Genomic DNA, 19,237 nt, shown 5'->3' on the forward strand with positions numbered 1-19,237 from the left:
TTTATGGATTAAATTATTCTCTATAAATTCTATCTGGATGAATTTAACTGTTATTTTGGTTGAAACAAACTCTTAGTGAGAATGGAAGTTTAAGTGAATTGATGTGTATAAATTGAGCAATAATATGATAGAAATCTTCAGTATAATTTCAAAAAATGTCTTGAATTGAGGTTTAAAATAGTGACTTAAAATCTTGTAACCTAAGTTCTTACTGACATCTAAGAACCATTAACAGATATACAAGTCACTCATTAACTTCTCATTTCTTCTTCCACGTAGCTTGTTTGTTTCCCTTGGTTCTGTCCTTCATCCAGTGGCTGCCCTGCCGGCATTGGTTTCTTAGTGACAGTGCTGGTTGGTGGTGGTAGTTAAGTTGTTGAGTGCTGGTTGCTGCTTCCTCTGTTGAGGTCTTCGTCCTCAGGGGTAGGTAAAGCACACAGTATGCTTTGTGCAGACAGGCATCCTTGACTTTCTAGATCAGCACTGCCAGTACCGCTTTCTGTGGTGATTGAAGTGTCTTTATCTGTACTGTTCAGTAAAGGTGGTCACTGGCCATATGCAGCTCTGGAGCGTTTGAAATGTGGTTCATGAATCTGGTAAATCAAACTTTTAATTTTCTTTAAATTTAATTTGTTCTCGCAGGTCATATATAATTTTTGTGTACATGAGCTTCTGCATCACAAGAAACAGCTTTTTTCACATTAAAGGAATTTTCATTGTATCACAATAAAACCGGAGAAAGAAAAGAAGTATTAGCTCCAGGAGTCAAGTTTGATTTGGATTCAAAGCCCCAAAGTTTAATTCTGATTTAGTTGTCTGGCTTATAATGTCACTGGAGTGTGTGTGCTAAAAAAGAAAGTAATAATGTAAATTATTCACCTGTGATTTGTGACTTAATGCTTCTTACTGGAAGAAGTTTGCCAAGTGGGTGAAGTAATTCTGTGCTTGTCATCCCTTTAATAAAAGAAACATTGCCTGAAGATAGAGAAGTCCATGCCTTCTGGGGGTAACCCATATATTCCTAATTGTAATGAATTAATTACACAAAGAACATTCATTGGGGAAGGGATAAAATGTAAACATTTAAAAGAAAACTTTATTACAATTAACATTTAAAATGATGGAGATTGCTGTTGCTGAGCAGAATAATGATGAGAATTAAAAGCCTTTAAAATGTCAATAAGGCTTGTCATAGAACTGAAGTCCAAATACAACACTGTTGATTTTGTAATCCATGTCATCCTTTTCAAATGAAAAGGAATTTTCATTTGTTGTTTTTTAAAAAAGATGTTTTACGGGCCAAGTTGTCTGTATTCATATTTATCATCAAAATGCACTTTCTCAAAATCAAAATGATTCTTAAAATATTTAGATCACTATAGACAACAGTTGTTTAAGAGTCAGATGGATAAACATCATTTTGCTTTAGAAACCCAAATCAGTCATGGTTCTGTAAAATTTTATGTAATTCTGTTTAGCCTTAGTTTTGATTTTCTCGTTGTTATATATTTGGTTTTAGTTTGTTGCTGTTTTGCTTTTCGATTAAACTATGGGTTTCTAATTTTTTTTTGCTGATGTTTTGTTTGCATTTCCTTCCTAGTGTTGAGGGAACCAGTGTAGGGGCATGAAGTTGCATAAAATTTGGCAGCAAACTACAGCTTAACGTATATTTGTGCTACCTTGAATCAAACATTTAAAAAACTAGTTGTGCAGCTTAGCAGTCAACCGTTTCATTTAATGCTGCCAAAATTGTGGCACAGGGTAGTGTCAGATAAATGCACTGCCTGACTCCAGTCATCACAAGTACTATCGTTGCTGCTTTTACTATCTTCGTGAAAGGAAGAAACTAATGCCCCTTTCCCATTATTCAGAACTAACCAATATAATACATATGGTACTTTTAAGGCTGACTTAAAGGGCCAGTAGAGGAATATGGGACTTTATAAATAAGACGTTTAGAAAAAGATTGAAAATAACAGAGATCTTAAATAGAAAATTGAGGTTGAAGAGAAGATGGTGAGGCCAGATAATCAGAAGCATTTTTACAAAAACAGTTATCTATAGCAAAAGGTGTAGTCCCTAACTTCTCACCCTCAAAGTAAAGGGGACCTGACTGACTGAGCCAAAGCTTTCGTAGGTTCACTGTTGATCTGTCATACCGGGGAGGACAGGCTCAGCTGCTATTTACATCCCCGACCTAGGCTTCTGTTTGACCTCAGTCTGTCTTGATGCAGCAGCCCAGGCCAGCGAGGAGACGGTGTCATTTCGCCGTGAACGCAGCACATTTAGGCGCCAGGCAGTACGGCGCCGGCACAATGCAGGGAGTAACCCTACCCCTCCTACATTGCTCATCGGATCACCCCTAAGGTATGGTATTTTAAAATTCCACCAAGCTTAGCATGCATTGTAACAGACCTCTAACCTGTTTTGTCAGTCTGAAGAAAGCATTTATTAAGTAGTTTTGTTTTTCTTTTTCTTCCAGTCTCTCTGTATCTTTAAGATATCTTTCTCTGCATGTGACTGTGAGCTTATTGCACCATGCATGTCTTACGTTGCATTATAAACAAAATGATCAGATTGGTTTAGTCAATTTTAAATCACAAAAGTTATGTTTAGGGCAGTTATATAAATGTAAATAGAGGCCTTAAGTTAGTTATTTATTTTTTTCCTATTCCAAATTAGTAATTCAGTATCTTTCCCCAACACCTTAGACAGTGTTCAATATGAGCAAATACGGACTGAGTGATGAGCTTATTGAGGATATCAGCTTGATAAACCAGTTTGATTATTTTATTCCATTAAAAGATGGTATATTTTATTTTGCATTGCTTGAAAGTTAATCACGAGGACTTAGTAAATGATGCAGAACTAGAATATTTAAGTTTTGGTAATGTATGATCAACTGGGGGCTTCTCTGGTGGCTCAGACAATAAAGAATCTGTCTGCCAGTGCAGGAGACCTGGGTTTGATCCCTGGGTTAGGAAGATCGCCTGGAGAAGGAAATGGCACCCCACTCCAGTACTCTTGTCTGGAGAATTCCATGGACGGAAGCCTGGCGGGCTACAATCCATGGGGTTGCACAGAGTCGGACACGACTAAGTGACTTTCATGGTCAGTTGGTGATACATATATATATGTATCTGTATGTACACATTTGTTGAATTTCTTAACCTCCATATGCTGAACAAAAAGCATTTTTATTTTTGCCACTGTTCCTAAGAAAGCTTCTTTATAATCTTGGGAGTAAATTTTTATTGAAATTCTTAAGCTTGTTTATCCTTAATTATGTCAGATATAATGGGTCTGTGGCTTGAATTAGAGATATTTTTTATAAAACCTATTCAAAAGACTTGTGCTTTATTTTAAGAATACAAATATGGATGAAAATATGTGTTCGCTTATTCATTAAACCATGTGTATGTTATCATAGTGAAAGTGAAAGCTGCTCAGTCCTGTCCGACTCTTTGTGATCCCATAGCTTGTAGCCCACTAGGCACCTCTGTCCCTGGAATTCTCTAGGCAAGAATACTGGCGTGGGTAGCTGTTCCCATCTCTGGGGATGTTATTACACCATACGCTTTTTATTAATCTCTGCATCTAAAGGCTCCATTATCCAAGTTATTTCCCTATATTTTGAAATTCAAAAGGAAGAACATTTGATGAAATAACTGCTGTTGAATGCATGGTAGGTTTGAAGAGATAAATTTCTTCCCTTGTTAAAATCTGGTTCCTGAAAGTAGCAAAATCCTTATTTTTTTAAATTACTATTTTATTGTATATTTCTCTTGATATTTAAGATGATTATTTTTCTGAGTTTTACATTACAGTCAGGAACTTCATCTTTCATAGATCATGTTCCTGATTAATTCTGCAGTAATGCGTCATTTACAATATGCAGTATGGCTTAATTAAACCAGTATTTAAAATATAAAAATGAGAAGGCAACCGTTTAAAAGAAGCGTTGGGTTTAGACATCTTTTCTGAGTGCCTTTGCTTTTAATGGGCCCTCCTCTTCTATTTCCTTTGCTCCCTGAAGTAACTTTTTTTGCTAATGGATTTAGGGTGTGTAGTCCCAACCTGCAGAAAGAATTCACCATTTCATTTTACGTTTTCTATTTTGTGTTTTCTAACCTCATCTTTTTTCTCCTTGAATAATACTTGCCATAAACATATTCTTTGCTTACCTTCTCACTCCGTGTTGATATTTCTTAATCCTTTTTTTTAACCTTCTCTTTTTAGTCTTTATAAATCCTTTCATTCTTTGGATCTCACTCACTAAACAAATGTAGACAATTTTTGTTTTCTCTGCCTGGTGGAATATTAAAGAACTGTGCTAACTCCAGACAACCACATAGGATTTATCCTTTTTTTTTTTTAAGCATTTTAAACATATCACCATTCAAATGAGGATATGGTGTGAGCTATTTATTTCTAAAGGGCTCACTTTAGGATTTTTGGAAAGTAGTCTTCCAGTAGTCAGTCAGCATGTAAATTGTGTTAGTTCAGTTCAGTGGCTCAGTCGTGTCCAACTCTATGCGACCTCATGAACCTAAGGTTCCATGATATTTCCAGTGCAAAGATTATGTGTATCTTAAAGAGGCTGACTACATCATGAATAAAAGAAGATAAAATTTAGCTGTGATTAATTAGGAAAAACGCCAATTTAATAAAAATTGTATTTTTTTTAATTGCAAAAATATTCAGGTAAAGTATAGTGATACTCTCAGTGTAAGTTATATAATAATGTCATCTTTAAATATAAGATAGCATGGTTTTGAAAAACTTGTCAGAAATGGAATAGGTATGATGATAGTTTAATTATAATTATTCTGTAGATACTAGTAAAATGTATTAACTTATTTTAAACTTTAATGAATAGTGTAAGAAATTGATAGTCTAAAAAGCAACTTCATAAAAAATATGTATCCAAGGATTGGGATTGAATCATCCATTTCCTCACAAAGAGAATTTGCATATATTTTTTAATGCTAGTTAGAATATCCTATTTCAGAGTTATTTTTAAAGGTTTTTTTGTTGTTGTTACTTAAGTTAACCTTGTAGGCCCTTAATACTTCTTCCCAGTTACTAGAGGTGAAAACAGATGAATATTTAAAGATTCTGTAATAATAATATTAAGAGTTAATTCTGTGTTTATCAGCCTAGATGTGGTATCTTTTAGAGCTCTAGTTAATAGACTGGAATGAAAGTAAACCATCAGTGCATTTGCGGAAGGGAAAAAAGCTTTACTCTATAGTTAGATTTATTTTTAAAATGGAGTGAAAGACCTGTAATCAAATAAGGTCATAGTTAAAACTGAGTCTGTAATTGGAAATTCATATCATTTTTGGTACTCAGGAATGAATCCACCAAATACTGAGTACTCTCGGAAATCTGGAGATCTGTAGCAGTAATGTAATCATACTCAGAGTTTGTTTAGTTGGAAAGATACATGCAAAGATAAAAAACAGCATACAGCAGAATGTGTTACATACTAAATAAGTGTTCAGAGGAAGGAAAGACCAAGACCAATTATATTTTTTTAAATCATTTAAATTAGGAAAGCTAATTAATTATTAGGATAACATGTCAGTGATGCTACTGATAGCCGATAGTTTAGAAACCTAAATTTCTATCTTTTGCCACATTGTGAAATAGTTGCTGTCTTTTCTGAAACTGGTAGTTTTGATATATAATTAGTATTATAGAAAAGATTATTTTTTATCAGTTATTAGTTTAAGATGAAATACAACCCTCCAGGAATAGTTTTCCTGGCAATTTGTGCAAAAATAATAGGCTTTTTGGAATTCAAGGGACATAAACATTTTTTGTCTTACTTTTGATGTTCAGAAACTTGACATTTATAACTGCATAGATTTTGGCTAATTTTCTTTGTTCTGGAGTTGATTTTCATACATTGCCTAGTACTTTGAAAACCTTTTATATATATGAATATGTTGAAGATGAGTGTATTCTCAATACACTCACTCTAGAATATATCTGACTGCCATAGAGCACCTTTATTTATGATTTATGTGAAAAAATTGATGGAAAAATTTGTTGAGCATATATATATATGTTTATATATGTGAGTGTATCTATACACACACATAAATTTTAATACTTTACCTTCTGAATCTGAAGGGTCATCATACTTGAGCTGAAAATTTTTTCCCTTATGAAATTTTGTCATTTTGGTAAAGTTCACGGATAAATTTAGATGGCTTCCAAGGACAGACTTACTGTTTATGTACGTAAGAAACAAACATTTTAGTATATCAGTTCCTAAGGTCACCTCTTGATTTATTTCTATTGTGCAAAGATTCTACTCCGAAGACATTATTAAGTGAATACCTGTGAAGTTATGACTTAAACAGTTAGTGCCAGTGAGTGTTGGCAAGTCTTTGTAGACTTGATCTTTTTAATATGCTGTATACATTCCTGTGCTCTGCTTAGAGTATATCGTTTTTATTGGCTCTAAAAGAGGCCTGAAAACATGAATGTTTCAGGCAGTGGTGATTAACAGAACTTTCTGTGGGGTGGATATAGTCTATAGTCTGAACCATCCAGTATGGTAAACACTGACTGCTAGCTCTGGCCTGCCCTGGTAGCTGTGGTAGCCACTATCTATGTTACATGTCTCTTGATCACTTGAAATATGATTGAGGAGCGAACATTTTAGTTACTTTAGTCGCATATAGCTACTGTTTTAGACAGTATAGTTCCAGAGTATGTTCTACTGCCACAACCACAGCTTTAAGCAATGTATGCAGTATTTTTCCTTTTTATTTCATGGTTACAGTTGACCCTTAAGCAACATGGGCTTGAAACGCATGGGTTCAGTTACATGTGGGTATTTTCAATAATAAATAGTACAGAATGACATGATCCGTCGTTGGTTGAATCTTTAGATAAGGAGGGGCACCATAAGCTATACATGGATTTTCGACTCTGCCGAGATTTGGTGCCTTGTCCCCCATGTTGTTTGAGGCTCAACTGTACTTCAAGTTTAGCTGTCTTCCCAGTCTATAGCAGATTAGTTTGTTGTCTTGTAGACATCAGAGAAAGCACTGCTTTTAATTTAGAGGATTAGAGAGAAGTTGTTATTCATGAAAGTAATACTGCATAAGGCTGTTGTTAGTAGCATTCTTCTTTTAACTCCTAAAAGGCCTAATAATTTTAATAACAGTGCAGAATTGCATTGAACATCGTGTAGAGGGTGATGTATAGTTATATTCAGTGTTCTCATCAGTTTCGTCAGTTTAAATTTTAGTGTTATACTAAGAAAATTTAAGTTCTTAGTGTTTTAAAATAAATATGTAAAAATTAAAAATGAGTTAATATAATAGTTTCTTAGTTTTATCTACTTTTTAGATAATTAAAATTATCAAAATTATAAAATTTAGATAATTTTAATAATTTTATAATCATGAAATACTAAGTATTTTAAAGTTTTTATAAATTTTGAAAAGACTAATATTCCTTGAATAATTACTGGCTTCTAAATTATTTTTAAGGTTTTCTAAAATGATGGATTTCTGTAATGAAACTTGAGTATGAATTGGGAAAGATAAGATCAAAATTCACTAAGGGAACATAATTACTGTTAACTAACACCTGTATATAAAGCCTGTGACCTTGTTTTAGAAATATGTAGGCTTTTCATAGAAAAAATATTTAATATATTTCTTGTAGCATCTCAGCAGTCATTTTTATTTCACGTGGTTGAATCAGTATATTTTTTTTTAATTCTGGTTTTCTTCACTAGTTTGTGATTTTCTTTTGATTCAGAATTGTTATGTTGGTTGCATTTGATAAAGATTCTTTGGTTTTCAAGTGCATAGAAATTTTGTTTTATTGTGAATTTCAGATGCTAGAATATTTGAAAGAACAATTCTAGAATAATTGTATCAGGGTTATAAATAAAAGTGCATACTGAACTTAAAAATAGGTATTATTTATGAGGGACCAGCTGTAGCCTATATGTATTTAATGTACTTGGGACTCTTCTTTGTTGCTTTCTTTTTGCTTATACTAGAACTTTGTTGAGTTGGAAAGATGTAACAGATTCGTTGCTCAGCATATACATTGAATTTTTTTCTGTGTTCATCACCATGAATCAGATTTTGAAAAACCAGAAATTTCAAGCCAGCAGTATAATCTGCATATTTTACAAAGTTTGTTGGCTCTTTTTTAGGTTACATTGACACTTTAAAAAAAAAAAATTAGTTTTCTATATTGACTTCTAGCTATTGTTTTCTCTTTTCTTCCCTGTAATGTCTCCCCAATCCATGTTTTTTCCTAGCCTTCAAGATGGTCAGCAAGGCCAGCAGTCCACAGCCCAGGTCAGAGTCCAGTCCCGCCCCCCTTCCCAGGCTGCAGTGCTCAGTGCTAGTGCCTCCTTGCTGGTGAGAAGTGGGAGTGTCCACTTAGAAGCGTCACATGACAGTGCGTCTGCTGCAGGCGGCAGCAGCTTGCACGATGAACTTGGTATGCAGGCCTTATGTAATCTTGGTGGCATAGACCTCAAATATAGCCGATAATGGGTAACGATGATCACAGTTCTTTCCTGAGATAGCTTCATTATGGAACTATGCATAAGAGTACTTTTTACAGGATTTGCCCTGTGTATAAGGAAAATTTGACTTGCTTTTACCTTTTCTGTTTCTCTCAATTCATACTCATTTTCTTCTGAGCATGTCTGTTATTAATAAGTAAAGTGTCAATAAATGTTCGCACTTTACTGTCCTCTTGTAATGATTTGGGCAATTTTGCTGTTTCTTGGTATTTGTACCATGTGGTGAAATGCTGAGTTTTTAAAAATTGTTTTTGATTGAACCTTCATTTCTCTAAATTCTCTGCTGTAGAGAAGGCAAAAATACTTTCTAATGGCCTATTACTATATAATCTTTGTTTTAGGTATTCTGTATTTTACTTCACTGTCTGTCACCTGAAGTAGGACTTAATGTAATTCTAAATGCAGTACCTTGAGAACATCATGGCTCTATATTCAAATCAAAGAACCTTATAAAGTTTTTTTCTTTTTTCCTGTTAATACATCTATAAATAGAAAATATAAGTTTTTAAACAGTTAAATCTCAGGTGGTAGAGTTTTAAGCCTCAGTAATGTGTTAAAGAAACAGTATTTTTTACTAGTTTGTTTTCTATTTCTCTCTCCAGTTCAGCTTTCTTGTGCTCAAAATGCAGATTAGTAGCAATTGAAGAAAATCTTGTTATTCAGAAATATACATTTCAAAGTATTTTATTTGCTTACTCTGATTTTGTTTCTCCAAGTTATAACTGTCTTTGATTTATAACAAAGGTAGTCTAGCTGATGCTTTGACTAGAAGGATATAATTGGTAGAGGGTGCCCAAATTAGGTATAAAAAATGTCATATGCTGTTAATTAACTCTTTTTCTGTTTTGTAAAAACTGTTACAGAGAAAATTAGTAAGTATTAGATATGCATATTGATGAAAATCATCAACTTTAGCAAACTTTGTAGAAAGTTGAAAATGATATCTGTTTAAAATCTCTGTTAGAACATTAGAACCTATGGTGATTTCTAAATAAAATGAGAAGGAAATAAGATATTTTAATTTTAGAGTGCTTATGCTTTGGAGTTTGTAATTTGAAGAGGGCAGGGAGTCTGTTTGAGAGAGTAAGGTAGACTTCAGTTTAGTTACCTGCTTCGACTTAGTTGCAAATATATTGAGTAAATGGTATCTTTTTATTAAGGTTTCTCTTGGGTTAATGTTTGGAGGACTTATCGATTTGTACCTGTACAGTTACAGTTACTATCACCACTGTCCATTGGTCATTTGGTAGTAGATTACCTAAGCTTAGATTTGGTTAATTTTGGGTTTTTTAACTTTTGTCAAATGAAGAATCAATTGAACTAGTAGGTGATTTTCCTCTGTAAAAATTCTTTGTTCAAAAAACTTGCCAATCAAGAAATCACATTCATAGATGATTGAGAATATGTACATTATTAACTTAGCATCTACTGGTGAATATTCAGGACATTCACTTAAAATTTGGATTTTAGCTTCTGTTTTAACTGCTTTCTAATAGTTCTTGGCCTCTCTTGTAGTTCAGTGTTGTAAAATTGAATGCCTAGTAATAATTAGTACAAAATACACAGTCAGTGGACAGAAGGTTGACTAAGAAAAGATTCTAATAATGACCTTGCAGCTGAAGTTGAAGGAACTGACAGAGATACTGATTTTTATAATGTATTCCACTAGAATATATGTGTTGCATAGTTTAATCTTAAATGTGATTTTAATTAACAGTAGTAAAATAACTTTATGTGACAGAATTGGGAACACTGTATACTCAAATATGTTAAAGTAAGCCATGTTGTTCTAAAAGTATGGAATTCTTACAAGGAATTGCCCCCTTCCAAACTTAGCTTCTTCAACTGAAAATTTTAAATGTATAATTTGTACATGTTAAAATTTTTATATATACATAATATATTTATGTAACTCACACACATACTGAAACATACATATATACACTCATATATATATTTATACATATGTTTGAGTACATATAAATGTTTGTATGTGTATTCATGTATATGTTGTAATTATATGTTTACTTTTTAAAGTGAGAGATAATTTGCCTTTTTCAATTAAAGGAAACTTGCAGTCAGGCATTGTTGAATTCCAAATCTAAGTCATTTTCCTCAACTGTGTTTTTGACATTTTTACTCTGTGGTGTCATAATAATTGATGACATGCATTTCCTCTATTAAACCCTGAGAATCCTTATTTTTCTGTTGCATTTTAACTAGCATTTCAAGACTTATCAGGTAGCACTGGATATGGTAGAAAAGTTCATTGAAGATGGCATTATGTGGTTTATTACTAGTTTATTTAGCAGAGGAAAATGCATTTTCATCATCCATTTTCAGCAGGCATAATTGTTCATCACAATTAATTTTTAAAACTGAATCTTAAGTGTATAATTTAGAACCTGATCTGAATAATTTAATGGTTTCCTTTCTTATTTATAGACTGAATTTCCATACAAACTTTGTTTAATTATATGAATGATGGATATGTTTTAAAGTTATAATCTTTAAAAATTACCATCAAAGAATTTATCAAATCTTTCAATGTAACATATTGTCCTTTTTTAAAAAGAAAAACAACAATGCATCCTAAAGGGTAATTTTCTTTTTATGAGCCATTTGTTGAATTTAACTGATTTGTGGTTGATTTCATACTAAACTTTGAAACTGCAATTTTACTAAATAAAACAAGCTTTTGCGTATTATCCAGGTAAGTCACAGAAGAGACTCAGTTTTTATGTTAATCCTGGCTTCTACTTGTAACATAGGACTAATAAATTGGTATAGTGATGAAACAGGTTATTCTCATTGATAAACTCTTAATATATATATATAACACAGCATCTCAGAAGAATTGTTGTAGATAGGATCAGGTAAAATAGGAAAATTTATGTCTTTTTTGTGTCTGTTTGAAATTAGTAGTGATGAGTATTGAGAAGTATATATAAAATTATTTTCATGTGAAAAATAAAAATGCTATTCTAGGCAAGAAATGAGGAAAACAGAGTTTTATGTTTACCAAGACATAAGTATATAGATATCATAGTAGTATTCCTCTGAATTTTAAGACTTTCTTAATTTCCTTAATGTATTAGATATTTAGAGAGTAATGAATTGATTTTTCTAAGGTTTTCTTTAGTTTTGTTACTGTACAACTGTTTACAAAGAAGGTGTTCCTGAGATAATCCTCTTTACTATAGAACTTATTACCTTGAAATTGTGGTCAGCTCTAGAAAAAGACTTAACAGAAATCTGCTAACACCCTATTGCCCTTAGGTAGTTTATAGCAACTGTGCATTAGTACGGAGAAATACAACTTGGAAGCTCTTAAATTTTTTACTTAAAAAGCACTCAGATGATCTGTAATACTTTAAGTGATTTTTATTACTTAGTGTTAAAAAAGTTATATGTATTATAGACTACTCTAACATTTTGGGCTGTGTCATTAAATACTTCTCATTACTATAAATACAAAGTCAAGATGGCTTTAAGGAACCTTGGAGTCCATACTTGGAGTCCAGTCTTTTGTGTTACAGTAGATTTTTTTCATTCATCTAAACTAAAAGTTATATTCTTTTTTGCAACAGCCTTGATCTTGTTCTTTACTGCTTTTTAATACAAATTCTTTTTTGTATGTTTTTGCAGGGGAGGGCAACATAAAGTATTATATGTATAAATGAAAGTAAAATGTTTATTTTTATTGAAACAGTAAAACTCCTTCATTTTCCTTTTTGGTATAAGGATGGGAAAAGCATGTTCTAATACAAGTTACTGGAAAATAAAATGAAGAAGATTAAGTCATCTGTAATCTTATCACTCAACTTAGTGACTAAACAGCAACAGTCGTATCACTCAGAGAGAGTCACTATTAACATTTTATATTTTTTTCCTTTCTTTTTTATTACATACGTGTATATGGTTTTCTAACAAAGAACTGGGATGACGTTGCATGACTTTTGTGACACTGTATGAGTTTTGCTTTTTTCTTTTAGCACATTTAAACATTGACTGGTTCCAAATAGGAAAAGGAGTACGTCAAGGCTGTATATTGTCACCCTGCTTATTTAACTTATATGCAGAGTACATCATGAGAAACACTGGGCTGGAAGAAGCACAAGAGGAATCAAGATTGCCGGGAGAAATAGCAATAACCTCAGATAAACAGATGACACCACCCTTATGGCAGAAAGTGAAGAGGAACTAAAAAGCCTCTTGATGAAAGTGAAAGAGGAGAGTGAAAAAGTTGGCTTAAAGCTCAACGTTCAGAAAACGAAGATCATGGCATCTGGTCCCATCACTTCATGGGAAGTAGATGGGAAACAGTGGAAACAGTGTCAGACTTTATTTTTCTGGGCTCCAAAATCACTGCAGATGGTGACTGCAGCCATGAAATTAAAAGATGCTTACTCCTTGGAAGAAAAGTTATGACCAACCTAGATAGCATATTGAAAAGCAGAGATACTACTTTGCCAACAAAGGTCCGTCTAGTCAAGCCTATGGTCTCTCCAGTGGTCATGTATGGATGTGAGAGTTGTACTGTGAAGAAAGCTGAGTGCCGAAGAATTGATGCTTTTGAACTGTGGTGTTGGAGAAGACTCCTGAGAGTCCCTTGGACTGCAAGGAGATCCACCCAGTCCATTCTGAAGGAGATCAGCCCTGGGATTTCTTTGGAAGGAATGATGCTAAAGCTGAAGCTCCAGTACTTTGGCCACCTCATGCGAAGAGTTGACTCATTGGAAAAGATGCTGATGCTGGGAGGGATTGGGGGCAGGAGGAGAAGGGGATGACAGAGGATGAGATGGTTGGATGGCATCACCAACTCGATGGACATGAGTTGAGTGAACCCCGGGAGTTGATGATGGACAGGGAGGCCTGGCGTGCTGCAATTCATAGGGTTGCAAAGAGTTGGACACAACTGAGTGACTGAACTGAAACATTTATTAATGGTATTGTTTTTTAACTTAGTGACTACCTAATATTTTATCACTGGAAACTACATGAAAGGTAGTATAGAATAGTGGACTGTAGAATCAAACTTCATGGCTTCAAATTCAAGCTCTGCTACTTTTAGCTGTAGTTATGTGATCTTGGGCTATTTTCTCTCCCTGTGCCTCAGTTTCCTCATGTATCAAAAGGGGGTAGTAATATACTTGATAGGTTTTTGGTGAGGATTATATCTATTAAAATATGCAAAGCAATTAGAACAGTGCCTACTAAGAAGTTAATTATGTAAATAATGATTGCTATTAACATTATTTATTAAAATAGTTGACCAACCCCACTGTTAGTCTTCAGGGTGATTCCTGATATTTTTCTATTGTAATAAGCCCTCTGGAGAATATCCTTCACACAGACTTTTCTGTGCAGCTGTGATTATTTCCTTAAGATAATTACAGTGAAATGGAATCATCTATCAAGGGGAAAAAACATCATTGAGACCTTGATGTATACTCTTAATTGCTTTATGGAAAGCCTGTACTGGTTTGCTCTTTATCTGGCAGGGTTTGAAAGTATCATTTTTTTATCCCAAGTATTAAAATTAAAAATAAACCTAGATAAATTTTATTTCATCCACCCTAATCTTCATTTCCTGGAAATGCTCAGAAGTTTACTGTTGTTACTGTGAAAAGACTGGCATATTATTTTTAGAAGTTTCAGATGCATGAACTACTCTAGAAACTGGTTGAGATAGCTGATTTGTCTCCTGCCAGTCTGTGTTGTAAAGAATTCACTGAAACACTTAGATTAACAGCTTTCTAACATTAAGATTCTATATTAAAGTTGACTAGTATGTGTTACATCAGTTAGAATGTATGTAGAGTCTTTCAGTGAGAGACCTGTTCTCCCCTATCAAGTGACTGAAATTAGAGAGAAGTTTACATTTCTCTCAGCAGTCTGTTGAGAGCTGTCCTTAGAGGCGGGCTGGTTCTCTTTGTCTTCCATATACCTCTTCCCTGCCTGGTCCATAGTGACTGCTCCAGTTGTTGACATTTCCCCCCAAACAGGAGGGTGGAGAGGAGGGGTGCTAAAATGAAAAGTCAAGGGGAGCTAGACTTTATCTTTGAGTTTGTGACCTGGGAAATCTGTCACTGTCTTCTAGCTGCAAGAGAGGCTGGGAGAGGCCTCCAAGCACATAGGCATAGTGGTGGTGGTGCTCAGTTGCCCAGTTGTGTCCGACTCTTGCAGTCCCATAGACTGTAGCCCGCCAGGCCCTTCTGTCTGTGGGGTCCAGGCAAGAATACCGGAGCAGGTTGCCATGCCCTCCGCCAGACACTCTTCTTGACCCAGGGATCTAACCTGTGTCTCCTGCATTGGCAGGTGGAATCTTTGCCTCTGTGCCCCATGAGAAGCCCACATAGGCATAGACTCAGCTGAAATTCAGTGAGGGGAAAGTCCTGTCTCTGAAAGGGGTAAGGACAAGATGAATACTAAGGGTCAGTCAGTCATCTTTGCCACGAGACGAAAGCGCTGAGTCGAGTCCGACTCTTGAGATCTCATGAATTGTAGCTTGCCAGGCTCCACAATAAGCCATAAAGTACTTCAAATCAATAAGATAAAGATCCATGACCTTTTAGAAAAGTTGAACGTTACAAGTGGCTTGCAATTATTGGCAAACAGTTCAACTTTCCTCATAATTTTTTAAATTGCAAATTAAAAACTAGGATTAAGATATTTTTCATCTACTGAATGTATAGTGATATCCTTTGTTGGAAAGGTCTGGAGATGTAGACAACTAAAAGATTGAATATTTTTGGAGGACAGTTTAGAACAATAGACCAAAAATGCCTATATATTTTAATCTACAGGTTTTGGAAACATATAGATGTATATGTACATGGATATTCATCATACCATTGCTTGTATATTTGAAAAACTTGGGACAGACTAAATGTTTGTTACTAGAGAACCCCTCCTGTGTTATTCTATTCATGTACATAGCTATAATATTCAGAACTTGATGTGTATATGTTATTGACATGAAAAGTTAAGCTATTTAGTAAGCAAATGGAGATAAAAATTGCTCAGAAGAACATAGAGTCTGCTCTGGCTTTTTCTGGTGGGTGAGAACTTTCTTCATTTTATATACTGCTTTCAATCTTTCAATGTGTCATATTTTTAAAATGAAACAGCAAAACAAAGCAACAGATGTCACTCACTGTCCACAACCTTGATTCGTTTACTTGTGGGAATTTCACCGACTACATGCTGTCTCATGCTTATCTATCCACTTTGTCTTTTACTCGGTCCATCTTTTTTTTTCTTCTTTGTTTTTAAATCAACTTTATTGACATAAAATTCAGGCATGATAAACTGTATCCCTTCAACATGTACAGTTTGTGAGCTTTAACAGATGTGCACACCTGTGAAATCAAGATACAGAACGTTTTCACCATCTTCAAGCGATCGTGCCCCTGTTGCCGTCCATGCCTCCTCGGCTCCTGGCCACAGGCATCCACTCCGTGCTTTGTATCATTGTTTTCCCCTCTCCTAGAAGTTCATATACATGCATTCACATTTTATGTGGCCTTTTGTGTTTGGTTTTGCACTTGGCTTGATGCTTCAGAGATTCATCATGTTGTTGCATGTGTTAGCAGTTTGTTGCTTGTTGATGGATATCCCTGCTGTGAGCTTCCTCTATGTCGTGTATTCATTCATCTGTCAATGGACAAGTTTATGTTGCATCCAGGTATTGGCTGTTGTGGATAAACTGTCTAAAATGTTTTCAAAAGTAGTTGTATGTTCCCACCGGCATGTATGAGAGTTCCAGTTGTTCCCATTCTTGCTGACGTTTGTTATTGTTGGCTTTTTAAGTGTTAGACCTAATGGGTGTGTAATGGTATCTTACTGTGGTTTAAATCTACATGTCTCTTATGACTAAGGGTGATGAGGATCCTTTGATGGGTTTATTAGTTATGCATATATCTTCTTCCGTGAAGTGTGTCCAAATCTTTTCCTCACTTTCAAAATTGAGCTGTTTGTCTTTATTATTGACGTGTAACAGTTCTTCTGATATTTTTAGATATCGCTAAGTCATCAGATGCAAGTTACAAATATCTTCTCCCCAGTTTGTGATTTTTGTTTGTTTGTTTGTTTATCTGAATCACTTGTAATGTCATCAGTGTCATTGTTAGAGATTATTTTTATCAAACTAAGGAGGACTTGTCCTTTCGAAGGAAATGTGAGATGATGAAATTATATCAGAATCTGAACTTGTATATTCACTTCTGGACAGTTCACCTGATCTGGGGATTCCACTTAATGAATCACAACACTGCTTAACAGTGTTTTGTTAAATGAGAGCTAGAGAACAGTGAGCATGGCGTTAAAATATACCAGTATATAAATCTCTTTCTCTGTTATCAAGCAATAGTTATCTGTCTTTCCTTTGTGTGTGTGTGTGTGTGTGTGTGTGTGTGTGTGTGTGCGCGTGTGTGCGCGCGTGCGTGTGCTCTTGCACGTGTGCGTTCAGTCACTCAAAAGCTGTCTTCTAAACTAACTTCATTTTCCTCTAAAATAACTTCTTTTTCCTTCCCTTTTTCTTATTCTTCTCCTGCTTTAAAAACCTAGCACAGTGTTGTACATTCTACGAAGGAGGACTGGTTCTCAGTATTGAAACTTTAAATTATGAGCAGCATAGTGACTTGATTTCCATTTAGAACAAGAGTTAAAGAGGTTTTTATAAGACTAAGGCTTTTGGTCTAGGACAGAGATTAGCAAACTATGGCCTAGAGGCTAAAATCCAGCTCGATGCTTGTTTTTGTAAATAAAGTAAATGAATATGTTGCATGCTTCCTGTGGCTGCTTTCACACTGTAGTGGCCGACTGGAACTGTTGCACCAGTGACCGTCCAGCCCACAGAGCCTAAAATATTTACTGTGTGGCCCCTTATAGAAAAACTTCACTGACCTCTTGTCTAGGGAGAAATAGGTCCATGAACTTGTAGGCAGCAGTGAAATGAGGCATTTCTGTCTGAGACTGCACTGAGGCACCACTCACGATGATAAGGGAGGATGCTATCCAAGAAACTGGAACTTGTCAAGACCTTCTCTCTTAAAAAGTGCAGTCTATTCATTAAAGTCGCATTGTGAGCACAATACTCATCACCGTCAGAAAAAGGCACTTTCTGTGGTGTACTCAAGTGAGTTGTATAGATTGATGTATTCCCCCCACTGCCTTTTTTTTTCCCCTTGTGAGGGTACTATTTTATTATATTTAGGTACAGAAATTCGGAAACATTTCTAGTTTTCTTGCCATATCTTTTTTTTTTAATTGCAAGATATTTGCTTTACAACATTGTGCAGGTTTCTGCCATACATCAACATGAATCAGCCAGAGAGATACATATTCCTCTCCCTCTTGAACCTCCCATCTCCCACCCCATCCCACGCCTCTGTGTCCCCCATCACCTTCTAAAGACACTTTGTAAAGCCCTCTCCTTCCTGTCTATCTCTGTTCGGTCTTGTAGCCAGCCCCTCCATGCCCTGAGAGTAATGCTAGAGAAGTGAGACGTCAAGCAGTGTATCAGGGTTAGGCTTGGAGAACCCAGGATGAGTGGGAGTGGGGAGGTGATCTGCAGAGGGAAATTACCCAAGAAGTATAAGAGGCCTTCTTTGTTGTTGGTACTGGGAAGATTTGAAAAACTCTATGGATGATTTGCCCTTGTAGTAGCCACGTCTTTCTAAGATAAATGAGAGTGACGTTAAGGAAGCAATAAGGATTTCTCATGATCTTATTCACTGAACTTTGTATTATGTGGTGAGTATTTTTATTGATAGGACTAATTAGAGAATCTCATTAATTTCTGTCTTTTATCTGTGTTTTTTCCTGTGTTTATTTTAAATCTGTCTGCTGTGTCATTTTGTTTTCAGTAAAATGCTTCAAGGGTCCTTGTTCTTTAAATCAGTATTCAGTTTTACTTACCTTCTTGTTCATCAGTTATTTATTGACCTGTGGTTACTTGAAATTCTCCTACCTCAAAAACAAACAGAGTTTTGTGTAATTAAATGGAATTTTTGTAGATAATTGCAGTCATTATTGAATAATATTTGAGACATAAATACCAGGTACCTTAACGTTTCTTTATCTTAGAGACACTGTATCATGACCAATCTCATTATTAAGTCTGAAATTTCAGACTCTTGTGAGAAATTGCTTTTCTTTTAATGTCATCAGATAGCCAAACTATTAGATATAATTAATTATGACCTAGGAGTTGAATTAGGATGAAATAACTTAGTGTATAATCATACGTGAGGAGGACTTATTTCATTAATATTCCACTTTCTTCCCAATTTATGTTCATTAGAAATAACATTTAAATAGAACTATTTTTCTTAATACACAAATTTATTAAAATAGGATTATTAATAGGGGCACATTTACTTGTTAAGAACGGTTAACTGATTATAGTCTTAATCTCAAATGAGATATATATGAAATTGTTATATTTGCTAAGAAGATTTGTGCAAATTTAAAGAGATTCTTAATTTTTATAAACCAGTAGATAAATGTACTTATTTTTATTTTGGTTGTTTTCAAAGATGTTTTTAGTAAATTATTAATATATTAAAATGTTATAAGTTTTTCACAGAAACCCTAAGCTAAACATTTTTTAATGTAGTATTTTCTTTCTGAGTTATCTTATGAATAACATTTGTT

General features: G+C 34.5%; 1 protein-coding gene across 6 annotated transcripts in view; it reads left to right on the plus strand.

Annotated features, from left to right (window-relative positions):
• The window catches only part of PCNX1 (pecanex 1), a 189,021-nt gene that overhangs the window by 66,419 nt on the left and 103,365 nt on the right, over positions 1-19,237 (plus strand). For 2 of the 6 annotated variants that reach the window (XM_015097153.3, XM_027971972.2), the window contains exons 7-8: positions 2,235-2,367; positions 8,303-8,487. The exons of 2 other annotated variants lie outside the window; for them this stretch is intronic. In XM_015097153.3, coding sequence (XP_014952639.3) covers positions 2,235-2,367; positions 8,303-8,487 — 318 coding nt within the window. The remainder of the gene's footprint in view (positions 1-2,234; positions 2,368-8,302; positions 8,488-19,237) is intronic. 2 more of the 6 variants (XM_027971971.2, XM_060418232.1) reach the window with 1 other exon arrangement.

The sequence above is a fragment of the Ovis aries genome, chromosome 7, assembly GCF_016772045.2.
Source record: "Ovis aries strain OAR_USU_Benz2616 breed Rambouillet chromosome 7, ARS-UI_Ramb_v3.0, whole genome shotgun sequence".
Classification (NCBI taxonomy): domain Eukaryota; kingdom Metazoa; phylum Chordata; class Mammalia; order Artiodactyla; family Bovidae; genus Ovis; species Ovis aries.